Source organism: Panthera tigris, chromosome D2, assembly GCF_018350195.1.
Source record: "Panthera tigris isolate Pti1 chromosome D2, P.tigris_Pti1_mat1.1, whole genome shotgun sequence".
Taxonomy (NCBI): domain Eukaryota; kingdom Metazoa; phylum Chordata; class Mammalia; order Carnivora; family Felidae; genus Panthera; species Panthera tigris.
The window spans coordinates 13,276,021-13,296,167 of NC_056670.1; the positions used below are offsets into that span (position 1 = coordinate 13,276,021).

The 20,147-nt window shown below is 40.3% G+C and overlaps 1 protein-coding gene across 3 annotated transcripts in view; it reads left to right on the plus strand.

Moving 5' to 3' along the window:
* The window catches only part of ARID4B (AT-rich interaction domain 4B), a 151,907-nt gene extending 131,883 nt beyond the window's left edge, over nucleotides 1-20,024 (plus strand). For 2 of the 3 annotated variants that reach the window (XM_007086034.3, XM_042959926.1), the window contains 5 exons: nucleotides 4,378-5,592; nucleotides 8,965-9,078; nucleotides 11,353-11,568; nucleotides 13,115-13,261; nucleotides 18,257-20,024. In XM_007086034.3, the coding sequence (XP_007086096.2) occupies nucleotides 4,378-5,592; nucleotides 8,965-9,078; nucleotides 11,353-11,568; nucleotides 13,115-13,261; nucleotides 18,257-18,384 (1,820 nt within the window). In that variant the 3' untranslated portion in view covers nucleotides 18,385-20,024. Of the gene's footprint in view, nucleotides 1-4,377; nucleotides 5,593-8,964; nucleotides 9,079-9,759; nucleotides 9,916-11,352; nucleotides 11,569-13,114; nucleotides 13,262-18,256 lie in introns of those variants that run through there. The other variant, XR_006208961.1, reaches the window with a different exon arrangement.
* The last annotated feature ends 123 nt before the right edge of the window (nucleotides 20,025-20,147 follow it).

Genomic DNA, 20,147 nt, shown 5'->3' on the forward strand with positions numbered 1-20,147 from the left:
CATAGTAGAACTGATAAATCTTTTCGTATCAGCACATTCATACAACTAAATGGCTGTATCTCTATTTATTTAACGCTTGATGAAAAAAGGTATTTAGATTATTTTCATTATTTTTCCTATTGTACATAATTCAACAATGACCATCACAAGTGCCATATTTGTAACATTTCACATATTCTCTTCTTCATATTTTCTCTTTTCTGTGGTAAATTTTATTTTTGATTTGGCCATAGATCAAATTTAAGACATTCAGGTTATTTCCAGCTTAAAAATGATTGCTGCTATGAATGCATATGTATATGTACATGAATATATAAAGAAAAATTGAGGCCACCCATGAGTGTAGAACACAGGTAGCTAGGAGTCTCTTCCCTGGCATGAGATGAGCTGGGAACAGAACAAGAGGGTGGGTGATTGTTGGAATTCTGTGGAGTGATTGAATATCTCTAGAGAATAATATTTCACATTTAGGCACCAGAGATCCCCTCAAGTAAACTAGATCCCTGCTGAATCACCTAATGGAAAGCTTATCCATTAATAAGCCCTACCAATACAGTCAGGTTTTAGTAGGTCATCCTTCAGTGTGAACAGTCAAGGAGAGCTCCCACATAAAATGTGGAAACTAAGACGGAAGGCGTGACCCTTGAGGAGAGAGATAATGAAGGTAAGAAGCATATTAGTTCTCTCCGGTTATTATTAATCTCAGAAAACCCGTAAGCATCTGTAAAACAAGAACAGGATACAGTGATAAAGTAACAGAGAACAAGAAACACCTAGAATTAGACATTGAAATTAAAATTCAGTCAAACACAGTTTGGAGTCGAGGAAAACTTTGAGAAAATGTGAGAAAGCAGTGATAGAAATGTAAGAAGATGAGTGATACTGAATAGTAAATAGTGAAATCAGAGGGGAAGAAATGAACAGGTAACCGTGCACACCACTGTGGTTTGAGGATACTCACGTGTGTATATCTTTGTTTTTCACGCTGGGGAGAGTGACACCAGCATTACTGCTAGAATCCGCCTGAGGAATCAAGAAGCCATGGGAACAGCATGCCTGGTTATAAGTAACTAAAAAGCAGTTGGATTTTGAAAAAGCGAAACCCTAGTTTTCTTATGAACTGTCTCACGACTACGTTATTTATTTTTTGATTTGTACCTCATCACTCCGTGCTGTATTATATAGAGTGTGGCAGTTCTATCTGTCTTAGAGAATGCTGTATATGTGGTGGTGGGTTGTCCTCCCCAGTCTGCCATATACATACCAATCACTAAGATCATTCTAGAATAGTCCTCGGGTGGACAGAGGAATAAACAGGTAACTAAAAGAAGAAAAATCTCCAGGGGTGCCTGGGTGGCACAGTCGGTTAAGCGTCCGACTTCAGCCAGGTCACGATCTCGCGGTCGGTGAGTTCGAGCCCCGCGTCAGGCTCTGGGCTGATGGCTCGGAGCCTGGAGCCTGTTTCCGATTCTGTGTCTCCCTCTCTCTCTGCCCCTCCCCCGTTCATGCTCTGTCTCTCTCTGTCCCAAAAATAAATAAAAAACGTTGAAAAAAAAAAATTAAAGAAGAAAAATCTCCAGAACTGACAGACACGAATCTTTAAATTGAACAAGCCTACCCGGTACCTGATAAATTCGTGAATAAAGAACCATGCCACAGTACGTTATTATGAAATTAAAAATACCAGGAATAAAAAACCACCACTATGGTTGAGGAGATAAATGAAAGTAGTGTTTTTAAACTATAAGGCAAGGGGCAGTACCTTCAAATTTTTGAAGGAAAATAATTTTCAACTTAGAATTCTGTACCTGGTTAAACTATCGATAAAACGATGAAATTTGAGAGTAAAGATGTATTTGGACACATAAGGACAAAGAATATTTACCTCCTTGTGCCTTTTTAAGGAAAGTACTAGATGATGTGCTCTAAGACAATCTGGGAATAAACCAAGAAGGAGGAAGATGGGCAATTCACATCCCTGTGGGTCTCAGTCAAGAGAAAGCAGTGAAGGTGGGGGGGCCTGGGTGGTTCAGTCAGTTAAGCGTCTATCTCTTGATTTCGGCTCAGGTCATGATCTCAGGGTTCGTGGGACAGAGCGCAGCATCAGGATCTGTGCTGACAGCGCAGAGCCTGCTTGGGATATTCTCTCTCTCTCTCTCTCTCTCTCTCTCTCTCTCTCTCTCTCTCTCCCCCCCCCCCCCCCCCTCCCTCTCCCTCTCCCTCTCCCTCTCCCCCTCTCTCCCCCTCCCCTGTGCATGCTCGCGCTCTCTCTCACTCTCTCTCAGAATAAATAAATAAATATAAAAAAGCAAAAAAGAAAGTAATGAAGGGAATTACTAAGATGATAGCTGTTAGAGCAGACCCAGAGAGCCACCAAACTAAATGGAGTAGAAAGTAGGTCTTCAGGATAGAGAGATTCGGTGAATAAGGGAACTGGATGGAGTGCTTGCCTGCATGGAGCAACTGAAATAAATGTGAAAAAGCCTTAGAAAAGGAAGATGTACCGTCAAAAGGAAGGATTTTGGAAGCTTGGAGAAATGGCTCTATGAGGAAGGAAGTTTGTCAAGTGTGGTGCTTCTTTCTGTAGTGAACCACATTTATGTATATTATAAACAGTATATTTAATTAACTGAAGGGGCGCCTGGGTGGCTCAGTCAGTTAAGCGTCCGGCTTCGGCTCAGGTCATGATCTCACGGTCCGTGAGTTCGAGCCCCGCGTCGGGCTCTGTGCTGACAGCTCAGAGCCTGGAGCCTGCTTTGGATTCTGTGTCTCCCTCTCTGTCTGCCCCTCCCCTGCTCATGCTCTGCCTCTCTCTGTCTCAAAAATAAAAACATTAAAAAAAATTTTTTTTTTAATAATTAACTGAAGATAACTATATATGGAAAGTATGGCAGGAGATAGGAGTATTAATACAATACCCATGGCTCATTGCAGGCTAAACTTCCTAAGTGAGCACATCTCTTATATACTATCAGAAAACATGGTTTTGAGACTTTGGAGGCTTGGGAAGGAAGAAAAAGAGCTGTTGGTTTTCTATTGAGTTTCCATTTGTTTTTAGTCATATATGCAGTGCTTTGATAATTAAAACAGTTCAGTTGTACAGAAACACATTGAAACGTTTAAAAGTTTTTAACTACCTTAATTGTGTCTGTTCTTTTTTACTTGTAGCAAACTTAGCTAAAGAACATAGGTAGCGTTGTAGTCACAATTATAAATTCAGGAGCCAAATGCCTTAGGTTTCTGTTTCTTCTCTACTTTTACTAGCTCTTTGGAGCGGTTTAACCTCTCTACATCCTAGTCTCCTAAACTATAAAATGGGGTTAATAATAATATACCCCTCATAGGGTTTTTGTGAGACTGAGTCAGACAGTCTATGCAAAGCGTACCAAAGTATCTGGCATGTAGCAGTTTCACAGTAAATGTTTTATTAAAATCACGATAAAGGCAATTACTTTTTATACTTAGTTGAATCCATTTACTGAAATGTACTTTCAAGAAATCAATTCTGTAAATATTTTTATGTAATGTATCAGTTACTTAAGTTAATTGGGTCTACTCTTTAAAACATTGTAGAAAACAGGGCACCTGGGTGGCTCAGTCAAACATTCAACTCTTGATTTCGGCTTAGGTCCCGATCTCAGGCTTATAGGATCGAGCCTCACCTTGGGCTCTGTGCTGGGTGTGGAACCTGCTTGAGATTCTCTTTCCCTCTGCCCCTCTCCCCCGCTCATGCTCTCTCTCTCTTTAAAAAAAAAAAAAAAAAAAAAAAAGACAAAAAACAATTTGGAAATTCATTGTTCACAAATCTTTGCCTAATCATTGATTGCTACATTGAAAATGAAGCTTACAATTTCATATACAGACTTGGAAGTTAGAATAACCCGGGATTCCATCCTGACTGCAGTTATTTTCTACTCATAAATTTGGAGGAGTTTCTTTTTCATAATCTGCTTTATTGAGGTATAACCTACAAACAACAAAATTCACAACTTTTACGCTTACCATTTGATGTATTTTGGCAAAAATATATGGTGGTGTAACTACAACCACGGTCACAGTACACAACATTACCATCATGGGGCGCCTGGGAGCCTCAGTCAGTTAAGCATCAGACTCTTGATCTCAGCTAACGTCTCGATCTCAGGGTCATGAGTTCCGACTCATGCTGGGCATGAAGCCTACCTTAAAAAAAATTACCATCGTTGTGTGAGTGTCTTAAATCTCCAAAGCTTAGTTGCGTCACCTGCAAAATAACGATGACACCTAGCAATCCAAGAGGACTGTAAACATAGGGGCTAATATAGAGAGAGAGGGCCGTGCACAGGGAAGACACTGCTGGTGTCCTTATCATACTCACCGGTGTTTCTTCTTTTCTAGCTTCTGAAAGTTCTGCTGAAGACAGTGAGCAGGAGGATGAGACAGGTGCTCAAGACAGAGACCACAGTGGCAAAGAGGAATCGAAGATCGATCATTTGACCCATACCAGAAACGATCTTATTGCAAAAGAGGAACAGAACAGTTCATCTTTGCTAGAAGACAACAAAGTCCATGCAGATTCGGTGATCTCCAAAGCGGTGTCAAAATCTCCAGAAAGATTAAGAAAAGATATGGAAGGATTATCTGAAGATACGGATTATGAAGAAGACGATGAAATCACAAAAAAGAGAAAAGACGGTAAGAAGGACAGCGCAGAGAAGTCTTCAAAGCCTCAAGTCAAACGTGGTAAAAGAAGGTATTGCACTACAGAGGAGTGTTTGAAAACTGGATCGCCTGGCAAAAAGGAAGAGAAGGCCAAGAGCAAAGAATCGCTTTGCATAGAGAACAGCAGCAACAGCTCTTCGGATGAAGAGGAGGACGAAAAATCAAAAACAAAGATGACGCCAACGAAGAAATACAACGGTTTGGAGGAAAAGCGAAAATCTCTACGGACAACCGGTTTCTATTCAGGATTTTCAGAAGTGGCAGAAAAAAGGATAAAACTTTTAAATAACTCTGATGAGAGACTTCAGAACAGCAGAGCTAAAGATCGGAAAGACGTGTGGTCGAGCATTCAGGGACAGTGGCCGAAGAAGACTCTGAAGGAGCTCTTTTCAGACTCGGACACTGAGGCGGCAGCCTCCCCGCCCCATCCCGCCCCCGAGGAGGCGTCCGCAGAGGGCTCGTTGCAGCCGGTGGCCGAGGAGGAGGGCTGCCCCCCCAGCGCCGAGCTGGAAACACCGCCGCCGGCCGGCGCCGACAGTAAGCCCGCCGAGGAGAAGCCGGCGGAGGTCACCGACAAAAAAGCGGAATTTCCCAGCAGCGGCAGCAACTCCGTGCTCAACACCCCCCCTACCACCCCCGAGTCGCCTTCCTCGGTCACTGTAACGGAAGCCGGTCGGCAGCAGTCTTCGGTGACCGTGTCGGAGCCGCTGGCCCCGAACCAAGAAGAGGTTCGCAGTATCAAGAGTGAGACCGATAGCACAATTGAGGTGGACAGTGTCGCGGGGGAGCTGCAGGACCTCCAGTCGGAAGGGACCAGCTCGCCGGCAGGCTTTGACGCCAGCGTGAGCTCCAGCGGCAGCAATCAGCCGGAACCAGAGCACCCGGACAGAGGTGAGGGCCGAGCCGTGTCCGTTGGCGTAGTGTAGAACCTTCTGACGTTTCCAAGGGCTTCGCGGTAGCGCTCGTTAGAGCACGAGGCGCAGAAGTGAAGTCCTTGCGTGAACGCGGTAAAAATGGAAATTGGCAGGGTGCTTTGAGTAATGGATAGCGAATGCGCTGAAAAGCTTGGGGGGGACTTACCGTCCCGTGCGTGAGCTGTCCGTGACATCCCCAGGGGACCAGAGCCCGTGCTGGGCACGCACCCAGGCCCAAATCCACACCTTTTTGAAGATTCCTTATACGCTGGTTGACTATGTGGCATGAGCAGCTTCAATATATATCTGTGACGTTGTTTTCGCAATTGTAACCGATGTGCGTTTTCTCACAAACATTTTGATTTGTTGACAGACCCCTCCACCCTTAACCAAATACTGTATGTAGGGGTTTGGAGCAACCAACTGTCCAGGCACTGCTTTCCTCAGACAACCGTGTCAAACTGATTTTCAAGCCTGACTAACTTGTGTGAGTTTGTAAAGGAATTTGATGCTTTCTTAGATGCATAGCTTCCAGATCGAAGGAGCAATGTGTATGTTACCCTCCAGTAATACTTTTTTGATTTTCCGTGAAGTTGTTAAAAGTGGAAACCCAAATTAGTACTTTTAAAAGTATTGGTGCCCTTTGATTTTGCCATAGCTATTCGTGTGTCTTCATTCTTCTTGCAGACCACTTCATTCAGGTGTCTTTAGATGAATAGAATATACGCCGACAGTTGGCTTTGAAACCTACTTTTTCGCTGTAAAGATAGGATGTGTACTTTACGTAACATACCGGTTTTTATTATGCTAGTTTGAGATTTTTAGCTAAGCTTAAAGAGATGTGATACAGATCAGGTGGGTTAATTCCTAATTTTCTCACACAAATTTTTTTTTCCTTTTTTTCTTTTTCCAGCTTTAGTGAGGTACAATTGATGGAACACTGTCACACAAATCTTGACTTAAAACATTTCTTTTTAAAAAATAAATATTAAGTAAAAGATATAATTGCAGTGCAATTGGGATCTTCTTTGGTTTTTCACATTCACACATACAGCTACAGTATGTGTGCCATAAAAAAGAGATACGGTAGCTTCTGATAGAAGCAGGTTAGCATTGCCCTTTTGAATCTTAATCTTGACTAGGTTGAAAAGAATGCAACTTAAGAAATACTCCTGGGGCGCCTGGGTGGCTCAGTCGGTTAAGCGTCCAACTCTTAGTCTTGGCTCAGGTCATGATCTCATGGTTCGTGAGTCATGGGATATTCTCTCTCTCTCTCTCTCTCTCTCTCTCTCTCTCTTTCTCTCTCTCTCTCAAAATAAATTAAAAACAAAAAGAAACTTTAGAAGAAATACTCCCAAATTTAGGGTAACAGAGACCATCTGCTATACCAGAGCAAAGAGAGAATTGATCTCTCTTTAGAAATAAATTCTTGGGGCGCCTGGGTGGCTCAGTCGGTTGAGCGTCCGACTTCGGCTCAGGTCATGATCTCGCAGTTCGTGGGTTCGAGCCCCGTGTCAGGCTCTGTGCTGACAGCTCAGAGCCTGGAGCCTGCTTCAGATTCTGTGTCTCCCTCTCTCTGTGCTCCTCTCCTGCTCATGCTCGCTCTGTCTCTGTCTCTGTCTATGTCTCAAAAACAAATAAACGTTAAAAAAAAAAATTTTTTTTTTAAAAGAAAGAAATTCTTAAGCATTTATTTCATATGGCCTTATTTTAAGAAATTTGTCTACTGATAACCAGAGAATTCACATTGTGTCAAAAGTAAAAATGTAAATTTTACAATTTAGATTTAGGATTTCCCTCCAGTTGGCTTACGTTTACTTACTTACATCCAGTGGCTTCCATTACTCTTTATTTCTTGCAGCTGAAAGCTTCAGAATTAAAACTCTTTTAGGGAGAAACTTGACAATTATTTTTAAGATTCTGTGCTTCAATATAGTCATTATCTTCATCACCTTCTTTGTGTTTTATTTAAGTTGTTATATTAAAATAGCTTTAGAAGAAGTTATTGCTAAGATGTAATTAAAAAACAGTCTAGAAGTTGCAAACAAAACAGTTAATGGCCTATTCCGTTTTTGACCAAGGAAGCCATGTCTTATATACTCGACTGATATTATCGTTGGTAACAGGACTAAGAAATATTTTTTGTAGCAAACATGCCATAATTTTTATCACATCTGTATCATGTCATTATAGTATTTTAATACTATAGTAGTATACAGTATAGTATTTCATTGTACTGAATAGAAACAGGACTTTATTAATCTCCGGAAAAGATAGTCTGGTAGACGATATATATATATATAATTAGAAATACATAGAAACACAGTAGATGCTGTGGACCAAGTTAATAGTATAGAGAAAAATGTACTGAAACTATAGCTTGGAGTAGTTGTCAAGCCATGAAGCCTGGCCGGTCATGGAAAGTCTTAGTGAAGATGTAGGATGTGGGCTAGTCCTTGAAGAAAAGGAAGACATTTATGAAGTTTCAGGATCATTTCCTACCAAGAAGGTGAAACGTTTCATAGGATCATTATGCTGGATTTATAAATGGTATATGTGTTAACCAGTGCCCTGGCAGTGAAGTTACTGTTAAAAGAAATAAATTGGTGGGGCGCCTGGGTGGCGCAGTCGGTTAAGCATCCGACTTCAGCCAGGTCACGATCTCGCGGTCCGTGAGTTCGAGCCCCGCGTCAGGCTCTGGGCTGATGGCTCGGAGCCTGGAGCCTGTTTCCGATTCTGTGTCTCCCTCTCTCTCTGCCCCTCCCCCGTTCATGCTCTGTCTCTCTCTGTCCCAAAAATAAATAAAAAACGTTGAAAAAACAAATTAAAAAAAAATAAAATAAAATAAAAAAAAGAAAGAAATTGGTAAAACAGCTAAGTGTGAATTACTACTAAAATTTATCCCATTAATATGATGATATTTTAAAGTTGTTAATATCATTGTAAGCTATATCATTAATGTTTTCATCTGTGACTAAATCTTAATATTTTGGTTCTATTGAATTTTCGCAAATTTCAGTTTTTATTTTCATCATTTACCTGTTTTTGGAGTTACTAGACTCATAAACTCCCAGTTCTATATTGAGAACTATTTTTAGTTTGTATCTGATTTTTCTAAGAAGGATGTGCATACTTTATTTGCTTTTTTAAAACTCTTTTATTATGTGTAATAATTCAATTAATGAAAATTCATTCTAAAAATTATAGTAATTCTATGATAATTTGTAAAGCTCATAAAGAACATGCATAGTTTGAGAATTGTTCTATGCTTCTAAAATGTGAGATTAATTTATACCTAGGAAAGCTTGATTTTATTTTGTGTTACTTAATCATTTCTTTTCCATCATAGCCTGTACAGGTCAGAAAAGAGGGAAAGAATCTCAGGGAGGAGGAAGTTCATCAAAAAAGCAGAAGCGAAGCCATAAAGCAGCAGTGGTAAACAACAAAAAAAAGGGAAAAGGCAGTAAGTGTGAAACCTCTAATTATTTATGTATAAAAATAATGGCGGATACGTTTCCCCTCCCCCCCACCCCCGCCCCCCCTCCCTCCCCATTAAGAAAGGGGCATTCAGGATATGGGATAGTTAAAGATTTTGATTTTTGTCTCTACCGTCAAAAAAATCACACAGAAGTCTTCTGATCCTAGGTAAACTCTAGGATTAAGCAGTCTGGTGTTATTCAGCAGTGGTATTGATTGCTGATGAATGACCAGGTAATCCTTTTGAAAATAATAGCCATTGTAATGTAAACTCAACATCTTTGTTAGTTTTATGTCCCACGGTTTTTCCAATTGCCATTGTATGTATCACATATAATTGAAAATGCTTCAATTATATATTATTTTTATTACAGTGAAATTGATTGCTTTGTAATTCTTCAAGGCAAAATCAGACTGGAAGAGAACAATCCAGGTAGCCTTAGAGCTGTACCTCCAACAAGTCCAGTCTGTTACTTTTGTCGTTCGTGCCCCAAACTCTGTGTCCCAAGAGCAGCTAGAAGCAGTACTAAAGACTGAACTTTAGTAATGGCTCTGTTTGTTGACCAGCAGGAATTTATATACTGTATTTCTCCTGAGAGCTGCACATTTAATCTCTCTTTTGTAGACAAAGTGAGAAGCAGAAAATATGTAAAGAATTTTTTTTCAGGTGCCCCACACTGACCTCCTGCTGCTCTTCCAGGAGACTCCTGCCACCTCCACTGCCTGACCTTTGCTATCGGCCGGCTTGGCTGCACTTCAGTGCAGAAAAGGGTTATGCGGCCAGCTCCCCGAGGTTCTGCTGAGCCCATATGACTTCCAGGCGGTGAATATGGCGTCCCTCGGGGCCCCGGGCGGCTGTGCTCAGCAAGGCCGTGAAAGCCGGGCTGAGGCAGACCACTGCATCAGAGCGGGGCCAAGCCTTGGGTGGCTTAGCTAGCAGTTGCCAGGGCTTCCAGAGCAGCAGTGGGGGGCTTGGGGGGGATCCTTTCGAGATGTGTGTAAAGGAGTGGTGGAGTTTCTTCATTCTCAAAACACCACAGTGGGAGGAGCTGCTGTCTACCTTTCCTATCTAGAATACTTGTCAGGCTTTGAGAGCCCGACTGTGCCTTTTTTGGGGTAGCTGTTAGTAGATAAAGAATCAATCAATACATGCCAAATTGATCACCAATTATTTGGAATAACCAACAGGATATTTAAAGTGTTACTACACAGTGATGTTTTTGTCTTCAAGACTTTACCATTTAATGACAGATCCTAGGAGGGCTCCTGTTCAACGAGTCCGTTAATGTATTCCTATAATTTAGCGGTATAGTGGGTATATTTAATTGTATTCAAACACCGTTCTGTAGCAGTAACAGTTAATTGTATTCTCCCATTTTAATTATTGGGCTTAAGGCTTGATAAATCAGAATGAGGAAGCCATTCTCTGAGAAAAATTTAGTAAAGTTGAACTAACTCATGGAATCTAAGATAATACTTTGTATCCAGAAAGGTAATCCATGGAAATATCAATCCCATCATCTACTCATTCACATGGTTAAACAGTCAAGGTTAAGCCTTTCTGTTCCAGTACCGAGGCTTTAATCAGCAAAGGCAGTTGTAACATAATTATTTTGCAGATTTGTGAAATCTTCATAGTGAATATATTTACCAGAGTATAACTGATGGTTTATTTTAGTCCACAAGCTACGACGTAGGAGTTACTTAAGGAAAAAAAAATCATTGTACACATCAGAGTTTAGAGTTCATTCCCAAAGAAGTTTTTTTTAAGGAATTTCATGATTATCTTTCATTGTTTGCTTGTGGCCAGAGGAGTAGAAAAAGTGTTACATGTACCTGGGTTCTGTATACAACCCAAAATGTGAAAATTAAGTTGCTACAATGAGTCACTTAAAAAGATGCTGTATTCTATTTTATATATAGTAATCTAATAGAATAAAAAGCCATTGAAATTATGATACATTCGATAGTCTACCAGGTATAACGGAAGATTAGTTTGAATGTTTTTTTAAAAAAACTATTATTGGCAATTCAGGTAAGAAGCATTTTTTGGTTTTGGTTTTGTTTTCCTAAACTGAGATGCTACTGTATTTATACATGACAATTTTCCAGGTTTCTAGGCAGGGTCTATAAAGCAAGGTATTTATTTGAGTAATAAAGTCATGCAGTTAATTTTAAAATTAATTTTTCACTAAAGTCTGTGACAAATTTTTTGTTACTTTTCTGTTTACTCACGCTTTTCTTTCTACTTTTATTTCAGCAAACAGTAGTGATAGTGAAGAACTTTCTGCTGGGGAAAGTGTAACGAAGACTCAGTCAGTCAAATCAGTTTCTACTGGAATGAAGTCTCACAGTACCAAATCTCCGGCCAGGACACAGTCCCCGGGAAAATGTGGAAAGAATGGTGACAAGGATCCTGATCTCAAGGAACCCAGTAATCGACTACCCAAAGTTTACAAATGGAGTTTTCAGATGTGTAAGTGACACCTAGTAAGAGGAAGAAGCTTCAGCCTAGTAATTTTGAGGCTAATCCCTCTGAAAAAGAGGCTGTAACCAAACTTGAGACATCATGACCAGTTGTAGTGTCGAGAGCATATTTGGATCTTGATTTGAATAAACAAATTGCTAACAGAAAAATTTTAAGGCAATTCAGGCAGATGCCAACATTGAGTAGATATTTATGATATGATATTAGAAATTTGCTTTAAAACAACCTAGTCTTGGGGGTGGGAGTAGATGGGGTATAAATAAAACAAGATTTGCCATAATTGCTAATCACTGAAGCTGGGTGGTGGTATATGGGACTCCATTATTCTATATTCTCTATACTTTTGTTTATGTGAGAAATCTCCGTAATAAACACTTTTCGAAAAAAGATTATCCCAGCGTTTCTCACACACGGAGATATTCTTAGGAAATTGAAAACTGCTCTTTAGAGCTTTTAAAAATTTTCCTACAACTTAAAAGTTATATATACTCAAAAAAAACCCAAACAACCACACATTACACATACTCATAAAAATCTAAAGAAAGAACAAAAAGAGGCCAAAAGAGAAAAATTTATCCACAGTCCTGACATTCAAAAATATATTCAATTTTAACATTTTGGTGTCTTTCCAAGTATAAGTTTTAGTGATACATTGTGGTGATACTGTATATGAATGAGGAATTTTTAGCATGCATGTTTAGGTTATAAGGTTTTTAATTCTACACACGCATACATTCAACAGATAACATGCATGTATTATGTACCTGGCATATATAGGCATACCTTTTTTTAAAAGATTATTTTATGTATGTATGTATGTATGTGTGTATGTATGTATGTGTGTATTTATTTATTTAATGTTTATTTATTTTTGAGAGAGAGAGTACAAGCAGGGGAGGGGCAGAGAGAGAGGGAGACACAGACTCCTAAGTGGGCTCCAGACTCTGAGCTGTTAGCACAGAGCCCAACGTGGGGCTTGAACCCACAAACTGAGATCATGACCTGAGCCAGAGTTGGACACTTAACCGACTGAGCCACCCAGGCGCCCCTATTTTATTTATTTATTTACATTTTTGAGAGAGGGAGAGAGACAGCATGCATGTAGGGGAGAGGGAGGGAGGGAGGGAAGAGAAAGAGAGAGAGAATGAAAGAGAATGAATGAATATCTGAAGCAGGTTCCACACTCAGCATGGACCCTGACTCGGGGCTGATCCATGACTCTGGGATCATAACCTGAGCTGAAATCAAGAGTCAGAGGCTTAACCCACTGAACCGCCCTGACACCCCTAAAGATTTTATTTTTAAGTAATCTCTAAACCCAGTGTGGGGCTAGAGCCTACAACCATGAGATCAAGACTCACGTGCTCCACTAACTGAGCCAGCCAGGCGCCCTTATGTAGGCATAGCTTCTCATGTTCTAGCTAGAAAAAAAAATCTCGGGGAAACAAATGCTCACAAGCCTTGGTTTTAGTTTATCTGTCTTGACATTTTTCTACAACCATACTACATACTGATGAAAGTTTTAAATTCACAGCGGACTTGGAAAATATGACAAGTGCTGAACGCATCACAATTCTTCAAGAGAAACTTCAGGAAATCAGAAAACATTATCTGTCATTAAAATCTGAAGTCGCTTCCATTGATCGGAGGAGAAAGCGTTTAAAGAAGAAAGAGAGAGAAAGTAAGTGTTAACCTTCCTTTACTTAAGCCAGCAGTTTATGACCCCACAGTTAGATTCATGTGAGTTTATGTCTGGGTCTTCGGGCAAGTTCTTTAATCGCTCTGCCTTACTTTCCTCATCTATAAAATGGGGAAGAATTTAAAGAAAAAATGATCTCAAGTCACAGGTCACAATGTTCACTTTCATGGAGTTTATAGATAGTCTGCTTTAAAAAACGAAACAAAACAAATAAGATTTCAGATAGCCAACAGCACTGTGAAGAGAGTAATGTTAAGGCAGAGATTGGATGGGTTGTGTTAGGTTACAAATGATCAGGACATGTTCATTGAGACCTGAATGACCAGAGGAAGCGAGAGAAGTTAAATCTGGGGGAAAAGAGTTCTCTTAGTCTGCCAGGGCTGCCATAACGAAGTACCACGACTGGGGTCTTAAACAACAGGAAACGTATTGCTTATCTCCAAATACTGTCACATTGGAAGTTAGGGCTTCAGCATAGAAATTGGGGGAGACACGGTGCTCGGTCCCTAAAAGAGTCCTGGGCAGAGAAAACAGCATTGGAACTTTTGACATTTTGGGGCCGGGTAAGTCTTTGCTGACGGGGGGGGGGGGGGGGGGGCAGGGCAGGGGGGGCGGGGAGAGGTCTGTGCACCGCAGGATGATTAGCAGCATCACTGGCCTCTACCCACTGGATGCCAGCAGCAACCTACAGTTGTGACAACCAAAAATGTCTCGAGACATTTTTCAGGTATCCTCTAGGGTGCAAAATCACCCCAGGGTGAGAACATCTGCTATGAGGGAATACATTTGGTGCCTTTCGGAAGCAGGAAGAAAATCATTGTGGTGAAAGCAGTGGAAACATCAGTTAGGTAGGCAGAGGCCGACTCCTGTGGGGCCTTATAGGCAAGGATGAGGGGTGGAGATTTTATTCTAAGTGAGACAGAGAGCTGTTTCAAAGTTTTAAACAGGGAAATGACATGGTCTATTCATAGTACTTAAAGATCACTGTCTGCTGTGTAGAAAGCAGACTCTAGAGGGGCAGGGGTAGAAGGAAGCAGTGTCGATTAGGAAGCCCATCGCAGTGGCTCTGGGGAGCGGGCGACAGTGCCTTGACTGGGGTACTTGCAGGGAAGATGGAGAGCAGTCCGTGTTCATAGCGCTCGCTGATGGATATGGTGTGGGTGGAGCAAAGAGGAATTGAGATGATTTGTAGGTTTCCAGCAGGAACAAATGGCTACTTGGTGCTGACTTTGGAAACCGAGGAGGACCTAGAAAAGGTAACATTGTGGGTTGAGGAACACAGGATCAGACGTTTTGTTTTCACCATGTTACTTTTTGAAATGCCTAGTAGGCATCCAAGTGGGATGCCAGGTAGACAGTGGGGTACGTAAGCGTGTAGCTCAGCGGGAAGGCAGGACTAGAGAGCAAATTTTTAAGTCATTGCCTGGCCATAATACAGTAGTTAACTGTAAGCGGTTTGTTAAGCCCCAATACTTGAGTAGATCACCTAGAAGACAAATGTGGGTACAAAAGAAGGAGAGCTGGGGCAAGCCAGCTTTTACAAGTAGGGCTGAGAGGGAGAAGACTAGCAAGACGTGAGGAGTAGCCTTGAATGAAGAAAACCGATAAAGGTGGCCAAGAGTTGAGGAGGCCGGTGGTCATCTGTGCCAAATGCTGCTGAAAGGCCAGCAAAGCGGTCAGTGGCTGGGCCATGCTGGAATCATCGGTGGCCTTTTTGAGAGCATGTACTGTGAGCTGTGGAGGTGCAGAAGCTGGTCTAAAGCTGATTCAGAAGAGAGGGGGAGGCAAGGAAGTAGAGATGGTGACCCTCTAGGAAAAATCTCACGTTTGCTATGAAGGGAACAGAGAAAGGGGACCCTAGGGGCGGGGGTGGGGGGACAAAGTCATTGCAAGCTTATGATTATGCCTCCCCGACCGTCCTCTGTTTCCACTGCTCCCATTCTCTGATGAAAATCAAAGCACTTTGGTTTTCATTGTCTTTTTCTTCAGAAGAATGTTCTTCGTTCCCTTTCCTGCGGTTGTGATAAGTCCTATACCTCTCCACCTTTGTCTAGGCTTTTTAATTTGTGGAGAGACTGAAGGTCTGGGTCATGGAGTGATTCGAAAAGAAATTAAGTGTTAATATATAGAAAGTATATACAGAAGCATTCTGTCAAAGGAAGGGGATCAGGGTTTTATTTGATAGGTAACCATTTTTTTTAAGTTTATCTTGAGAGAGAATGCACACACAAGCAGGGGAGGGGCAGAGAGAGAGAGGGAAAGCGATTCCCATGTAGGCTCCACACTATCAGCACAGAGCCCAGTGCGGGGCTCGATCCTGCGAACCATGAGATCATAACCTGAGCTGAAATCAAGAGTCCGATGCTTAATCGACTGAGCAGCCGCCTAGGCGTCCCTCCCCTGATACATAACCATTTAAAAATAATTAAAAATCAACTATAAGCATACTATTTAAATTCTTGTGCCAGCGCTCCTTGTTCTCCCATCGCCTAAGCCTTGTTAGAGTGTTTGCATGTAGTAAGATGTCTACCCAGAAACAGCTCCTCTGAAACAGTGTTTGTATGTGTGGTCACCATAGGTTCTCTGTAGCAAGTGATTCTTATAAATGGATGCCTTCCCTGGGGAGTTAGCAGTAAAAGTCAGTTCCTAAATACTATTTAAAATATCAGTGGAAAATGACTATCTCAGCTGTTCAAAGAAATGCAAATCAAATAGGATACTATTCCTAGCCAAAAAAAAAAAAAAAGTATAATTGAAACCAGTGCTAGGAAAATACGGTGAAATTCATATTTTATGCATTGCTGGAAGCATTGGCACAATTATTATGGAAAACAGTTTGACTATGTATTTGGAGAACTAGCTAATTCCGGTTCTAAGAATAGGTCCCAAGGAGAAATATGTGATGATAAAGAAGTTTGTCATGGTAATATTTATAATAACAGATAGAAATTATTTAAATTGTATTATCAAGTGATACATTGCATGGAATAAAAAGAAGTAGACATTTAAAATTTTATTTGTAACGCTCAAAATATTTATTATATTGTTGTTAGCAACAGGAAGACACTAGAATTAAATAAGTTAAAGTTCATAAATATAATGGAATACTATCAACTTTGAAAAGAAAAAGAGGTAGATGTATATATGTACCAGTATGGAACAGTCTCCTAAGGTAAGTTGTTAAGTGTTAAAAAAAATAATCAAGAGGGGTGGCTGGGTGGCTCAGTCACTTAAGTGTCTGACTTTGGCTCAGGTCATGATCTCATGGTTTTCGAGTTCAAGCCCTGCATCAGGCTCTGTGGTGACAGCTCAGAGCCTCGGCCTGCTTTGGATTCTGTGTCTCCCTCTCTGCGCCTCCCCTGCCTGCATGCTCTGTCTCTTTGACAGTAAATTTCATATTAAAAATAAATAAATAAATAAATAAATAAATAAAATAAATCAAAAGTCAAACACTATACTGTGGTGCTTCTACTTACATTTTCAAAGTAAAGTTATAGCTACACATGTTAAATTTGCATATCCTATCTCTAGAGGCTGGAGAGGACATTCCTCTAGAACAGGGATTGGAACATTTTCTGTAGAGACAGTTAATAAATATTTTGGCCTTTGTGGGCCAAGGGGCCTCCTTAGAACATTTGACCCTGCCATTGTAGGTGTAAAATCTACCATAGGCAGGAGGTAAACAAATGGGCGTGGCTGTGTTTCAATAAATTTTATGTATATATATAGTTTATTTAAGTAATCTCTGCACCCAGTGTGAGACTTGAAGTCACAACCCCGAGATCAAGAGCCACACACTCTGACAACTGAGCCAGCCAGGCACCCTTCCAATAAATTTTTCTTATCAGAAACAGTTGAGGCAGCTCTTTCTGCCCATGGGCCTGTCCCAGTGCTTTTAATAAAATCACCTTTTTTATGCCAAACAAACAACAGGTGGGCCAGATTTGGCCTTGGGGCAGTAATTTGCCAGCACCTCTACTAGAGTTTTGAAGACTGAAGCAACTGGTAACAACAGGGAAGTGAAATTTGGAGGACTTACGAGGGTTTTCATGAGGCAGAGATTTGCTTTTCCACCTTATATTCCTATGCTGAAGGAATTTCTTTTACCTTGTGCATGTATGCCTTAAAACATTTTGTTTTTCAAATATTGATTTATAGGGGCACCCGGGTAGTTCAGTTGGCTAAGCATCTGACTTCAGCTTAGGTCATGATCTCACACGGTTTGTGAGATTGAGTCCCACATCGGGCTCTGTGCTGACAGCTTGGAGCCTGGAGCCTGCTTCTGATTCTGTCTCACTCTCGCTCTCTCTGCCCCTCCCCACTGTGGTTCCATGGGCTCTCTCTCTCTTTCTCTCTCTCTCTCTCAAAAAGAAATAAACTTTAAAAAATATTGATTTATAACAATGAGAGAATTTCCCTGAAGAAACTAACGGATGTGTCATTTGCTTTGTATGCGAAGTGCAGGAAAAAGCAGTAGTCAAGCTGTGGACCCTTTTGTTCCAACACTAAGAATCACTCTCATCACCATTTAAATTTGTAAGAAACTCTAAACACAGAAGGATGCAGGAACTAGGAGGACGGAAAAGATTTTTGGGTGGATCACCACTTTTTCTTATTGGATTCAAAGTTCTTTTCGATGTTTGTCTCACTGTTGCAAAGTCGATTCTTGGTTTTATTTCCGTGTCTTAATAGACTGGGTGCACAATTGGTTTTTTTCCTAATATGATCTGTGCGGGAGCGGCATTCCCTGATCTGTCCCTTCTCCTTAACTCTGTATTTCAGGACTGTCTAGAGCTACTTGAGGTACACTGGTTTTTCCTTTCTTTACATGGCATTGTGACCTTCGGACTGCTCTTGCAGGCTTGAGTGATTTCAGAGAATACGACAGGCTTTTAGCTTACGGGGCTGGTGTTTTCTTTCTCTCTGTTGTCGTATGTACGTTTATTAAGCCTTTGGTTTGGTTTCCCCTTTCTTCAGGTGCTGCTACGTCCTCATCCTCTTCTTCCCCTTCGTCCAGTTCCATAACAGCTGCTGTTATGTTAACGTTAGCTGAACCGTCAATGTCCAGCGCATCACAAAATGGAATGTCAGTTGAGTGCAGGTGACAGCAGGACTTGCTAAAGCACTTTGCACTTCACGGCTGTTGAGGGCCACGTCTTTTTTTATACTGCACAGTGGCACAAAAAAAAAATCAGACAAGCACTATTTTATATTTAAAAATTGTTTCTTGACAAGCTGACTTGGCACTTAAGTGCACTTTTTTTATGAAGAAAAAGTACAATGAACTGCTTTTCCTCAAGCAATAATTGTTTCCAACTTGTCTGGGAATTGTGTGTCTGGTAACTTGAAGGCCTTCCACTGTGGCAAATGGAGGCTTTTCACTGCCTGTAGAGACAATACAGTAAGCATAATTGTTAGGTGGGCCGGAACATGTCAAGATAACTTACTGTATATGTATTCCCTTGTATTTTGTTAAAGCTGGAACATTTGATATTTTTCCATTTATTTATGAAAAAATACGAACCTATTTTCATTTGTACGAGCTAATTGTTTTTTAAAGCAAGTCACCTTAGGGTGGCTTTAATTGTATAAGTCAAGCACATGTAATAAATTCCAAACCTGCAGTTAACAGGATATTAGACATCAGTCCTGGTAACCAAATATTGAAGATTCTCTTTAAAAAAAGACTGAACATGTTTACAGGTTTGAATTAGGCTAAAAGGTCTTGCAGTGGCTTTTCATGCCCCTTCAAATTGGAATGGAACTACTGTACTTTGCCATTTTTCTATAAATCAGTATTTTTTTTTAATTTTGATATAATACATTGTGTGAAAAAAGAAAATGGCTAATAAACTGTATTAAATCTTAAACAATGTATAAAGATTGTACTTAGCCAGTTCAAAGTGTATATTTATTCATAATGAATTATAACAGTTATATTTTTGTGTTTTCTTGTAAATGTTTCTTTTTCCTTAAATACAGATAATTCATTTGTATTGCTTATTTTATTATGAGCTACAACAAGAGGACTTCAGGAACAAGTAAACTGTATTAGTATGGTTCCAGGTTGTTGATATGAACTGTCTCAGAAGGATGGTTGTTATTTTAAGTATAAATAGCTAATCGGGGTGGTAGGCCTATAAAATTAAATGCCTTGTATAAAATCCAAAATGAACGCAAACTTGTTTTCACTTGTATTGACTTTATGTTGTATGATTCCAATCTCTGTTCTGTTTGGCACTTGTATTTAATTCTACACCTTTGTAAGACATTTGTATATTGCGGATGTGTTCATTCAAGCTATTTAATACCTGGCACTGTTAATACACAGTACTTTACTGTACAGACTGTTTTACCGTTTTAATTGTAGTTCTGTGTACTTTTTTTGGATGGGGCTGGCATGTTTTATTTGTTTTCTGGCAATACGACATGTGAGAATTTCGAAGCGTTTTGTTGTAGATGCTAACGTGTCAGAATCCTTTACATTCAACTTTTCTAAGAAAAGCATTTTCAGTCTTGTAGTGTGTGCTTACAGTAACTAATTTTGTTGAAAATGGTTTCAAGTTATTCAAATTTGTACAGGACTGTAAAGATTTGTTGACAGCAAAACGTTGAAGAAAAAGCTTATAGAATAAAAGCTATAAAGTATATATTAGGATCTGCAAACAATGAAGAATTATGTAATATATTGTACAAATGTAAGCAAAGGCTCTGAAATAAAATGCCATAGTTTGTGAATCCTTGATTTTGTTTCTAAAAGATTAAGTAATTTTAGTTCATTTCTGTATGTGATGATTGACTGGAACATGCATCTCCAGCCTGTATTATCCACAAGGGGTTAATTGACATACCAAAAAAAAAGGGAATA